Consider the following 14,046-nt stretch of genomic DNA (forward strand, 5'->3'; position numbering starts at 1 on the left):
ACCAATCATTGATAAGGCCAGGGCACCAACCATTCAACTAGAGAAACTAATGCATAAGTTAGTCTCGCCTATACTGGAAGGATATCCTTATGCTCTGACACACCCTTCAGACCTAATATCACTCCTCAAGGAATTATCAGCAACTCCTAGCTTCATAACGGTATTAGACTTTAAATCACTCTACCCGTCTATTAAACTACCGGCAGTATTTTGCGCCGTAAGAGACCTCCTGTTTAACATGGTTAATGATAATAGCTTACACCAACAGATACTAGAATTGGCACATCTTATCTGTTATAACTCTTTTTTCCAATTCAACGGGATCACGTACGGCCAAGGAAGAGGCGTCCCCATGGGTAGCCCCATCGCAGGGGACCTATGCGAAATAGTGGTCAGACAATTAGAAGATATAGTCATCCCTCAATACTCACCTAACATCTTACTATATAAACGATACGTGGATGATATTCTCATCTTATGGAGGATTGAGCCGGATGTTTCAAGGTTCGTTGATTCGTTCAATGATAATCCATACGGCCTGACCTTAGAGATCGATCAAGCTCACGCTTCTGAAGCCCATTTTCTCGACATCAACATCAAGTTCGAACAAACAACTACCCGTACAGAAGTGTACCGGAAACCAGGGGCTGAGCATCTATACATTCCAATAGGATCGTGCGATCCACCGAACTATAAAATGGCAGCCTTCAACGCCTTAATTAGGAGAGCATACTCGCATTCATCGGATCGGATATCCCTACATGCCGAACTAAGACATATTGAACAAATAGCCAACGAACATGGTTATCCCAAGATCGTACGTAAATTGATCCGCAAATGGCGCTGCCGAGAAGTAGCCCTTAACCAAGCACCCAAGGAAGTTCCATCTAACATCATCCCGGTTACATACAATCCGTACCTGAAATCAATTTACAACACAATAGCGAAGAAAAAGAATATTCGCATCGCGTATAGAAGATGCGCCACAATTTTTGACATTTTACGGAACGGGAAAGATACCCCAAACAAAGAACGACGCCCAGGGGTATATACCATCCCAATGATTGATCATAGATGGAACAGAAGCCTGATATACGTAGGATCCACTAAGCGCTCCTTAGAGGTGAGAATTAAAGAACACATGGCGGATATTCTACATGCAAGGCAAAACACCGCTCTTGCCGTCTATGCCTCGGATACGGAAATAGAACCGTTATTCAGCCAGGCCAAGGTAATCCGCACTACAAAGTACACACACCACCTTAGATGGCTAGAGGCCCTGTACATATGTATGGCTACGCTTAAAGACGACAATTGCATTAACAACAAAGACGAGATCATCCTGTCAACTGCATGGCAGGTGCTCGTAGACAAAAAGTTACGTTAATTTAGAACCAGCGAAGGGGCGCATGCGTCAATGACGCCAGCGATACGTACGAGAAAATTCGTAATGATGTTCTTTTTTCAATCAAATTTGAATGGCGTTCGCTTGGACATGTTACCTGAGGAAGAACTTAAAGTTCGAAAGCGCTAGTAATACTTCGTTTACAGAGAAGCACACCGGAAACAGGTTCATTGTACGTTGTTTTTTGATTATTCTATCCCGGTGTAGTGCAGTGCCGATTTAATTAGTTGTACTTTCACACGATAACTGAAATATCAAGCTCTTCTTATGCTTTCTATATTAAATGACTCTTTAATATTAAGAATAAAAAATATTTTTTTTACTAGAGATTTAACTTTGCTATTTTTGTTCAAAAACACTCCAAATTTCAAACTCAAAGTAACAAGAAAATTGGAATAAATCTTCTAAATACTTCTAAATTCTAGTGCTGTAGTACTCAAACTTTTTTTGATTGTACACCCCTCTACCAGAAATAATAAACATAGCACGTGATGAAAATTATATAGATTAATGAATTACAAAAAATCTATATAGTGAAATGATGGTACAACAAACATCAGTTAAACAAAATTTTTGGTATAATGAATATCTCAAATCCCCTGCCAATTTCTTATTCAGTTCAATGCAAAAATGTTTCAATTTAACAAATACCATTATAATGAAAATTTCAGTTTAATGTAATAAAAGTTCTGTCCATTGTGAAAGAATATTTTCATTATAACAAAATCTATAAATGAATAAATCATTCATTATTACTAAATGATTAATATGTCAAACAATCTGGCAACATGAATTTTAATCCTTGGTTATGGTTTTGTGTTGATGTTATTTATTACTCTACAGTTTATTTCTTTTTAAGTTTACAAGAAAAAAACAGAGAAAAACAAACAGTTTTCTTTGGAAGAGAAGAATAAAATATTAGATAATGTGCAAAAAGGAATTAAATAAAAAGATGTGCCTGACAGCTTATGGGAAATGCTGTGTCGCGGTACTGGATTTTATCGAAAAAACTTTGATTAAACAAATGACACACACAAAATTTAGACTTCTTTTACCAGAAAATAACAGCTACAAGCAGAAATAACAATTAAATAGGTGGGATTCCAACTAATCAGTACTTCTGGATCGTTATTTTAGTTGTTCGCCAGTGATATTTTATGATAATTATTACAGATTAATTTTTATTCTAATTTATTATAACTTACATTTTGAAAAATATTACATTTAGAAAAACTTTCTTACTTCAAAATGTTTTTTAATCAATAAATTTCTTTTATCCTTGCATTTTTGACTATGTTTCAATATAAAAAAATTTCAGAATAACAAAAATATTTCAATGGTTCTCCCTCAATTTCATTATACCGATATTTCACTGTACAAAGAAATAAACAATCATTCTTATGTAAGGTTTATTCTTTGCAAAATGCAGTTGTAAATAATGTCAAATAAAGGAAAACAATTGTGAACAGACTAGTGCAGGTGGTATGACCAAACATTTTTTATTATTTGTGAATATCTGGGTCTGGTATTTGGATAATTGCAACACAGATGTGGTTTTGGCTCATTTTGATGTGCATTTTAATTACTGTGATAGCTGAAATGGTGTAATTGGAAGAAGGGTTTTGATTGCCACACTAGCCAAGTTAGATAAGATAGGATATTCATTTTTTAATCAATTAACTTGATAAGGATTATGATGGAAACTTGGAACATAATACTGATTTACACTACACAAGACTATACAGTGCCTTCCTCATAAAAACCATAAATATAAAATCTTTTAAAAGAAACTATGTATTTTTTAATTGTTGGCTCGCTACCTGTAAACCTTTTCAAACTGTTTTGCATATTTTTGCAGAGGCATCGAAACATCCCAGTTATTTTGATCAAAAGCTGGATAATATCCTAACAGTGCATTACATAAATGTGGGTTTGAAAGTGCCAGGCCTGGACTTTATGCAGGCAATAAATAAGAGTGAAATCATTAGTAAGTGAAAAACCCAAAATAATTACTATACATAATATGAAAAAATATTATTAGTTTAAGCCTGAATATGTACAATAATGAAGTGAAGTTAGCAAAAAATTACAAAATATAATAAAGATAATTTATCAAATCCAAAAAATAAATATGTACAGTACATAACTTTCCTGACAATTGGGAACTTACAAATTAAATTATAACTATCTTAGAATTATCTCCACAAAACCCAACAAGCAAAATATGAGAATATATCAAAAATCACAAAGAAATTTTACAAATTTGCCTAATATCACCAAGAACTTCTATCGTCAGTGGAACTTTGAAAGCCTTTCATCAATCTTGTTCAATCCTTAGCATCATCTCCTCCTTACAGTGCTATAGGGACAACACTACATGCATAAGCCCACTCAACCCTATTTACATACTTAATTGTTAACATTCCATTCATTCTAATAATCTTTTTTGTTTTTAATTTGTACTAGCTGTACCCAGCCACGTGTTGCTGTGGCTCAAAATGTATCTATTATAAATGTATAACACTCCCTGCGGGAGGGAATTTCGAAAAATCCCTTCTTAGTGTACATTTTCTTGACGTACTCTATTAAAACGCAATCAAAAATGCAAAAAACCGCATCTCAAATAGTATAATAGAAGCCAAGTTCTTCACGTTAAGCCTTAATTTTGTCCCTCTCCTCTCCTCTGCAGGAGTGGAATTTCAACATCTATATAATATACAAGTTCGGACACGTGCATTGCATATCTTGCCGACCATGCAACTGCGCTGTGCAGTTACCTATCTTGTATATGTACGCGTCTTGCCCTTCACCACCTGCTGACACCAAAAATATATCGCTTACCTAGATGATATCTTTTAATTTATATGAATGTTTAATGGAATAATATACAGCCTATGTCCACCCTGAAGGTTCATTCTAAATATTGGTGAAAGAATTTTTGAAATCGGATGAGTAGTTTCAGAGATTACCTCCTACATCCAAACTTACAAACTTTACCTCTTTATAATATTAGTATAGATTATCAATGGCAATTTGGGAGTAGATCATTCTTTTAACTTCCATTGGAAGTCCCCCCCAAGATGTCATTTCTGGGTTCCATGACGTTATGGGTTGCTGCCAGCAGTTGTAATAAGATGAGTTAGTTTTTGAATTTTGTCTGGATGAGGTGTGGTAGTTTATCCTTAATGAAATAAAATGCCCCAAAATAAATAGAATAACAAACTAAAAAATAATTCCCAAACAAAATAGAATGGGTCAGAATCAACTCCTTACAGCGTAGCCGCTAATAAAAGATCATCTCTGCAATGGAAGACTGTTGCTCCTGGTGATTCGACATGGCAAAAATGTGAAGACATTTTAGTCTTTTTACGCATTTTTTAATAAAAATATAAAAGCTTACCAGCTATTATTTGAAAGACAAAAAATCTTTGACATAGAGAGAGAGAGAGAGTACTTTATATTATATGTAATAGTGAGATAAGTTTACAACACAAAACAAATTTTTCCTGCAAATATTTATGTAAATTGATTCAATGTATTTTTAATGTTTTTAAAATTTTAAATATAGCAAGTTTCACATTTTCCCATAAATTGGCCCATGCACATCACATTGAAGACCATTGCTTTACTGCTTTTGAGCTTTGACTAATCATCATAGGATTGTCTGCTCTCATTTGCTTGCATATAAAATGATTTTTAAATTGTAACAATTTTGGACCAAATTTCCCCAATGTTCCGTTGGCAAGGTTTGAAAAAAAAACACTTCAAATGCTTTTCTTGTTACTTTGCTATTTTATTTTGTTTAATTTAAATTCTGTTTCAAATTCATTCATATTTTTATTATACGTTAACGGTTCATTTCTGTCTTTCAAAATCATTAACAACTAACCAGAAGAGCTAGAAAACATTGAACGAATAGTTTTTATTAGTAAAGCTTGTAATTACAGTAATTTTTATATTTAATATAGTATCTTAAGTTTTATTTATTAAAATTTAAATAGTACAATCATGCACCTTTAATACGAAAAACAAATTTACCAAAAATTCTATCGAGTATGGCTTAAGTTGTATCCTGTTTTCTGGCTTCCATCATGTAATTGTATTTCATAATGAATTTGTTTTGCATTATTTTATGTCTTTTGGATATCAGAAAAATGGCGTCGTACAGTATCCGTTGGCGGTGCCGCATTACAGAAACTTGTAGCACGAGTGGTTTCTCAACACCGTAATACCAATCTTGCGGAAAAAGGAGATTCTAAATAAATAAATAAATAAAACTTTTCTAAGTGTAAGGCAAAGTAAGTGCTTCAAATGAAATTATAAAACATCTTATTACAATTTTTTAAGTAAAATGATGATGAATTTTCCATTTATTTTGCATGCATATATATATTAATATATATATTTGATTATTTCGAATTTAAATTNAAGTTTTGATTCAGTTTTTCTTTTTGTTTTGAATTTCAGTAGATAAATCTATACTAAATTTCTGTGATGTATATCAAATCAAATTCATAAATACTTCAGATTTAGTGGTAAATATTCTTAAAATAGTCAAGAACGATCTAAAGATAATGATTTCATATCTTTAACTACTACTAACGATTGGATCTCGGTAACCATCATTTAATTTAGAACTGCAAAAAACCTTTGTTAGTTATTCAAAATATATTCATTATTTATACTAATTAAGCTTTGTTTAATCCATATAAAATATGGGTGAATTCTGAGGATTATTTTGAAAGCTTTTTTTTTTTTTTTAATTTGAAACCTAAAGGATGTAACCGTAAATAAATGATAAACAACAGAAGAATTAACTACATAAAAAATTAAATAATGTTCATTTTAATAATTTCTTGGAGATGAGAGAGAATAATTACCAAGCTGAAGAATCATGATAAATGATGAGCCTCATAATGACACTAATTTTCTCTTATACTTTTATTACTATCTTCACACATCTGTTTTGAATAAGCTTATTTTTATTCTTGGTATTTTCACATGCAGTGAGATTTGCCAATTCTGAATATAGTTGCAAGAATAAATGTTCATTGATTCACAAGATCATATGAGCTTTAATTTTAATATGATAACTGCAAGTTTCAGTACAGCAAAGAATTTTAATTCATAGATTATCTTATACAATAAACTCCCACTTTTACAATCTAATTGAATCTTTGAAACTCTGTTAAGCAAACTTATATTTACCATATAAGGTGCACCAATGAACCTTTCTCACTTGTTTTGAGCAAGAAAACATCAACACTTTTTTTTGTTTTCAAATTTTTATCTTTTATATGAACAAATTAATAGCCTAAATTGTGATAAACATTAAGTTCAATTCATTCTCCTTTCATCTGTACAATTTTCTTTGTCCTTGGAATGAATGCATTATACATGGCACAAATGACATCTGTTGGAATCTCCTCCAAAATTGTTGGGCTGTAAAGTCCTTGATATTACGGGCATTTGTAATGTTGACTTTGGCATGTATCCCAAAATACAGTAGTCTAGAGTTCTCTTAGCAGGCCATTCCTTTTGTGTAATGAATTCCAACACATTTTTCACCAGCTGTGACACAGTATATTTGGCCTTACAGTATGTGATAAAGAAGAACCTTGTTGAAGCCAAAATGGTCTTTTCTGACATTCAGCTTTAGACAACCCCAGGATGTCAATGATACAGCAATCCTGGTTCATTCTAACTTCCAATTCAACAAATACCAATAGAAGTTTGCTGAAAATGGAGATAACACCCCAGACCATGTCCTGGAATTTGTTTCAGTTTGAACAGAAAAACTAAATATAACTTTAAGCTGCATAACAATTTTAATTGTAGTTATTTCTCTTTATCTTCCTCTTGATGAATCAAAATGTAAAATCTCTATTATATCTGATTGTAAAAATTTTGAAGTAGCTGGGCCAACTTCCAAAATACAAGAAGCACATTTTCCACCTCTGATGAAAGATGAAGAATGTGCTGCATGTATTTTAGAAGTTGATTCCAGCAAGTACAAAATTTTTAGGACTAGTTATAATAGAGCAGGAGTGGCCAAACTGTGGCTCACAAACTGCGTGTGGCTCTTCTACATTTTTATTGAGGCTCCCTTATACTTACACAATTTCTTTTACAAACTTGGTACATACTACTTACACACATATAATGTTTTTGTAAGTTTTCTGACTATTACATAGTCTGATGTACACATATTTTAAGTGAAACTCACAACTTAACCTTGAACGGGCAACTGAAAGATTAGGTTTAATTCATAAAGTCGAAGGAATGAAATGGTTAGGCAATAAAGTAAATTAACAGTGATATTTACTATAGAACAATGATAATTATGAAGTACTATGAACAGAGGAGGCATTTCTCCAATAGATACTCCAATAGAGGATGTGGATCTTGTATATTTCTGATGGGCAGTGTATGTCTCCTATTGTGACAAGGCTTGATCATCTTTGTAATAGCAATTCCACATTTTGCTTCACTAAGAGAAGTGGAGAGAACATATATTAAAAATGAAGATGATGATCATGATATTCTTAATGAAAGTTTTGAAAGAGAACTGAATGCTTTAGAAGATTTAATACTAATTACATTACCTGAATATAAACGATGGACTTTTCACAATATTATGTTATAACCACATGTTTCTTTCAAGAAGTACATGCGGTTGATCCAGAAGGTAGCATGAGATCGACAGTTGTACCTCAGATACAAGCAATATTCCCAGAAGGTCCTTTAGTAAGAACAAAATTGGACTCATAGCATCTGAACTTGTCAAATTTTTGGGTAATTGTGTGGCAGTGTCCTATAGTAACAGTACAAGCAAGAAGGCACATTGACCATTCCTGTACCATAAAAATGTAATGTATTATAAATTTTAAAAAATCTTTTTAAAATTATATATGGTGCACTATATATAGTTGCCCGTGATATGCTGTATTCTAGAAGTTTAAAGTTCCTTCATTTAAAAAAAGCATTCTAAATTGCCATATATTACAGTATACAAGACAACTTCTGTTCAAAATAAAGATCAAAAATTGCCCTTCACCTTATGTGAAGTTGCAATCTTTCATAGGCTAATAATTCCCCAAATGATTTTAAGTAGGCTACAGTCCAACTCTTTAATGAAAATGTTGTTGTTTAATTAAACATATAATTATTTTAAAATGGAATTATGGCAAATATTAATTAGATAACATGAGACAATTATCAATTGATCATTTGTCATATGCATTCAACTCTTCAAAGTTAAGCAGTAACATTTCCTCAGCACTTATAAGTAGTACTACCTATTTATATCATACCTTGCCACAGTTATCTTATGTAGAATGGATTAAATACACAAAATACTTTATCACTAAATATTTTGTGCTAAAATGGGTGAATCTTTTATTACATAAAATATGATAGATGGACAAGAGTTTTTAAGATATTCTTCAGCTCCAGATTCTTTTCTTATGGACTGAACGAACTTAAAAATTGAAATAGTCAAGCTTTTCGAGTGAATACAAATTTGAAATGGTCTAAACTTTATAAATTTAAAAAGATTTCCAATAGACAAACTGTAAAAGTGTCTGTTTTAGTCCCTTTTCGTACACCCTTGGGAGATAACAATTTCACTGCAGAGTCAACCTTTGTTTGGAGGCTTCTCGTCCAGCTCAACATGCGAAATGCTACAATCTTTCCTCTGGCAGTGGCACAAACATTTATAAAAATTATACATTTAATAAAATATTGAAATGGTCTGTTTTGACAACAAATTAAATGAATTTTAAATTAAGTTCCATGTATTCAAGCAATCCTTGTTTTCTTAAAGAGATAAATAACATTTACTATTTATTAAAATAGTAAATTTATAACTAATAGAATTGCATGGATGAAGAAAATAATTGTATTAATGTCATTATTCATTAACTTACTTCTAACCATCTCTAATATAATGATCTGTCTCCTAATGATAGCAATTAGAATTTGATCTGCATGTAATATTTTATCAAGTAAGTGCAGAAACTAATATATGTATGCAAACTACATGTATAAAGTTATTAATTGTTTATTTCCTGTTTTTTTATTTTTTTTAATTTGTATTCTTAATTTTAAATTACAATCAATTTATTTAACTAATTGGCTGTTGAAATTTTAATATTTCAGTATAAAAATATATTTCATTATATATACTTTTTAATAAAAATTTATGCATAATAAAAAATGTAGGGTACATTTCAGTATGCATCGGTCTCTGCCATGCAACCAGTACATTGGTACATGGTTTAATAAGCGTTTACCAGAATGTCTGGCAAATCTGACAAGATGGCAAAATCAAACAGCACTATAGTGGCATTTACAGACTTATTTTGTCAAGATAACTTTGGGTTAATATGGACAGAGTAGTAGTAAAATGGTGTTAATAATATAACATTTAAGACAGCTGTATTGCTTCATCGAAGCTCGTCATATCCACGGTTCAACAAGAGCAACATGCATCGGTTATTGCACTGACAAACTCATCTGAGAATATCAGAATTTCTTTTAGTACGTTGCAGTTTTCCAATGCTGCATTTGATGCATACTGTAATTATTCAAACAATTCTCTCTTTTCTGGCATTACTTACACAGAAATCCATTTAACAATTAATTAAATTTGTCTTTACTACCAAAGCATACTAATACATATAATACATTTATTCTGTCACATTATTTCTTTTCATTGATTTCAGCAAAGACAGTATGCAGATTATTACATTATCTAGACCAGTGTTTCTCAATCTCTAACAAATTGTCGCCCCCTTCAATAAAACTGTTACGTAGTATCGCCCCATTCACTTCAAAATTCTGATGCAGAGGGCAAAGGCTAACGCCAAATTCGTACTGCATTGAATAGACTAGTGACTAGTATAATGTTATTTGTTTAATTATTGTATGATATAACAAATTAAATATCTAATTATTCTTACTATAATGTTTTACTATATCACCCAGAAAATTGTTTTTTGTCCCCCAAAATATAAATTGTTACTAATCGCCCCCTCAACATGGAAAAACGCCCACATGGGGGCGATATTGCCCTCATTGAGAAACCCTGATCTAGACTGAAGAACATAATTCAAAAGTTAATTACATTTTTTTTTAGTTCCATTAAAATTTACTTCAGGTCAATTTTAAAATTGAACTAAAATAAATAGACATTAAGTTACTTTTTATATGAAGTTATACCATTTTTGTATATGTAATTCCAGAAAACAGAAACATTTTAAGAGAATATTTTCACTGATCCTGAATATTAATTTCTTTGATTTTTTTTCTATTGCATAAAATGTTCAATAAGTAAATTAGGTTTTTTTTTTAATTACTTTAACATAAATAGAATTAAATTATTATAAGAGAAGGTACATTAACTAAAAATTGTAATTTAAATGTATTTTTAATATGATTTCTATATAGTCTTATATATATATATTTTTAATTTGGTGTTGCACTTTTGTTTTTATTCTTTGAAATATGTATATATGTTTAGAAATATTTTTGAAATTTCTGTAAGTACAAGCTTTAATTATGATGCAGCTTTCCAACAAACTACTTAATATTTGTTTTTATTAAAATTGCTACAAAAGATAAAAGCTGCAATGTAGTAAAGTTTTGTTGAAATTTGACATTAATTAGCAACTCAATGCAATACAGAATACAAAAAATGGATAGTTAATAGTTGTTGAATATTTTTTTAAATTTTACATCCTTAGAGCAAAATGGCTCCACACATACAGTATTTGCCAAATGCCAAATAATTGTCTTTCACCAAAGTATTTACCAAAATGTTTGTCACGTGATTGGCATGTATGTAAACGTGTGTGATTATTTGCCAAGCATTGGTTCGTTATGGAAATTAAGAATATTGGTCCAAAATTTGTCCTTTTTGATTTGACACGATATACTGACAGGGAGTGGGAAACAATGAATACTGAATACTCATTCACACTACTTGGTATTGGTTGAATGCCAATTAATTGATGAATACCAAACTTGTTGAGCTAACGTTAGATATAACATGATGCTCTTAAATTTATAGATTGTCCACTCTATTGGATTAACATATAAATAGTTGTACTTTCAAAAAACAACGTACAATGAACCTGTTTCCGGTGTGCTTCTCTGTAAACGAAGTATTACTAGCGCTTTCGAACTTTAAGTTCTTCCTCAGGTAACATGTCCAAGCGAACGCCATTCAAATTTGATTGAAAAAAAGAACATCATTACGAATTTTCTCGTACGTATCGCTGGCGTCATTGACGCATGCGCCCCTTCGCTGGTTCTAAATTAACTTAACTTTTTGTCTACGAGCACCTGCCATGCAGTTGACAGGATGATCTCGTCTTTGTTGTTAATGCAATTGTCGTCTTTAAGCGTAGCCATACATATGTACAGGGCCTCTAGCCATCTAAGGTGGTGTGTGTACTTTGTAGTGCGGATTACCTTGGCCTGGCTGAATAACGGTTCTATTTCCGTATCCGAGGCATAGACGGCAAGAGCGGTGTTTTGCCTTGCATGTAGAATATCCGCCATGTGTTCTTTAATTCTCACCTCTAAGGAGCGCTTAGTGGATCCTACGTATATCAGGCTTCTGTTCCATCTATGATCAATCATTGGGATGGTATATACCCCTGGGCGTCGTTCTTTGTTTGGGGTATCTTTCCCGTTCCGTAAAATGTCAAAAATTGTGGCGCATCTTCTATACGCGATGCGAATATTCTTTTTCTTCGCTATTGTGTTGTAAATTGATTTCAGGTACGGATTGTATGTAACCGGGATGATGTTAGATGGAACTTCCTTGGGTGCTTGGTTAAGGGCTACTTCTCGGCAGCGCCATTTGCGGATCAATTTACGTACGATCTTGGGATAACCATGTTCGTTGGCTATTTGTTCAATATGTCTTAGTTCGGCATGTAGGNAACACATGGCGGATATTCTACATGCAAGGCAAAACACCGCTCTTGCCGTCTATGCCTCGGATACGGAAATAGAACCGTTATTCAGCCAGGCCAAGGTAATCCGCACTACAAAGTACACACACCACCTTAGATGGCTAGAGGCCCTGTACATATGTATGGCTACGCTTAAAGACGACAATTGCATTAACAACAAAGACGAGATCATCCTGTCAACTGCATGGCAGGTGCTCGTAGACAAAAAGTTACGTTAATTTAGAACCAGCGAAGGGGCGCATGCGTCAATGACGCCAGCGATACGTACGAGAAAATTCGTAATGATGTTCTTTTTTCAATCAAATTTGAATGGCGTTCGCTTGGACATGTTACCTGAGGAAGAACTTAAAGTTCGAAAGCGCTAGTAATACTTCGTTTACAGAGAAGCACACCGGAAACAGGTTCATTGTACGTTGTTTTTTGATTATTCTATCCCGGTGTAGTGCAGTGCCGATTTAATTAGTTGTACTTTCACACGATAACTGAAATATCAAGCTCTTCTTATGCTTTCTATATTAAATGACTCTTTAATATTAAGAATAAAAAATATTTTTTTTACTAGAGATTTAACTTTGCTATTTTTGTTCAAAAACACTCCAAATTTCAAACTCAAAGTAACAAGAAAATTGGAATAAATCTTCTAAATACTTCTAAATTCTAGTGCTGTAGTACTCAAACTTTTTTTGATTGTACACCCCTCTACCAGAAATAATAAACATAGCACGTGATGAAAATTATATAGATTAATGAATTACAAAAAATCTATATAGTGAAATGATGGTACAACAAACATCAGTTAAACAAAATTTTTGGTATAATGAATATCTCAAATCCCCTGCCAATTTCTTATTCAGTTCAATGCAAAAATGTTTCAATTTAACAAATACCATTATAATGAAAATTTCAGTTTAATGTAATAAAAGTTCTGTCCATTGTGAAAGAATATTTTCATTATAACAAAATCTATAAATGAATAAATCATTCATTATTACTAAATGATTAATATGTCAAACAATCTGGCAACATGAATTTTAATCCTTGGTTATGGTTTTGTGTTGATGTTATTTATTACTCTACAGTTTATTTCTTTTTAAGTTTACAAGAAAAAAACAGAGAAAAACAAACAGTTTTCTTTGGAAGAGAAGAATAAAATATTAGATAATGTGCAAAAAGGAATTAAATAAAAAGATGTGCCTGACAGCTTATGGGAAATGCTGTGTCGCGGTACTGGATTTTATCGAAAAAACTTTGATTAAACAAATGACACACACAAAATTTAGACTTCTTTTACCAGAAAATAACAGCTACAAGCAGAAATAACAATTAAATAGGTGGGATTCCAACTAATCAGTACTTCTGGATCGTTATTTTAGTTGTTCACCAGTGATATTTTATGATAATTATTACAGATTAATTTTTATTCTAATTTATTATAACTTACATTTTGAAAAATATTACATTTAGAAAAACTTTCTTACTTCAAAATGTTTTTTAATCAATAAATTTCTTTTATCCTTGCATTTTTGACTATGTTTCAATATAAAAAAATTTCAGAATAACAAAAATATTTCAATGGTTCTCCCTCAATTTCATTATACCGATATTTCACTGTACAAAGAAATAAACAATCATTCTTATGTAAGGTTTATTCTTTGC

At 31.8% G+C, this 14,046-nt stretch overlaps 2 protein-coding genes across 3 annotated transcripts in view; both read left to right on the forward strand.

The window, feature by feature from the left end:
* LOC111641121 (synapse-associated protein 1-like) overlaps nucleotides 1–14,046 on the forward strand; it is a 132,760-nt gene that overhangs the window by 81,377 nt on the left and 37,337 nt on the right. The gene's annotated exons all lie outside the window — the stretch shown is intronic.
* On the forward strand, nucleotides 8–12,852 carry LOC111641124. 2 transcript variants are annotated; one of them, XM_023387247.1, is made up of 2 exons: nucleotides 8–1,164; nucleotides 12,386–12,852. In XM_023387247.1, the coding sequence occupies exons 1-2, from the start codon at nucleotides 50–52 to the stop codon at nucleotides 12,606–12,608; spliced, it is 1,338 nt and encodes a 445-aa protein (XP_023243015.1). In that variant the 5' UTR covers nucleotides 8–49; the 3' UTR covers nucleotides 12,609–12,852. The 2 variants fall into 2 exon arrangements, with proteins under 2 accessions (XP_023243015.1, XP_023243014.1); XM_023387246.1 differs by having other exon boundaries at nucleotides 8–1,141; nucleotides 12,363–12,852.

The sequence above is a fragment of the Centruroides sculpturatus genome, unplaced genomic scaffold, assembly GCF_000671375.1.
Source record: "Centruroides sculpturatus isolate CEXI.00-Female unplaced genomic scaffold, Cexi_2.0 scaffold785, whole genome shotgun sequence".
NCBI classification, from domain to species: Eukaryota; Metazoa; Arthropoda; class Arachnida; order Scorpiones; family Buthidae; genus Centruroides; species Centruroides sculpturatus.

Bases quoted from the DNA above. Each gene is read 5' to 3' on its own strand.
- LOC111641124 (XM_023387247.1), top strand. From the start codon at position 50: ATGCATAAGTTAGTCTCGCCTATACTGGAAGGATATCCTTATGCTCTG. The intron at 1,165-12,385 runs GCAAAACACCGC...TCTACATGCAAG, and splicing joins GCGGATATTCTACATGCAAG to GCAAAACACCGCTCTTGCCG.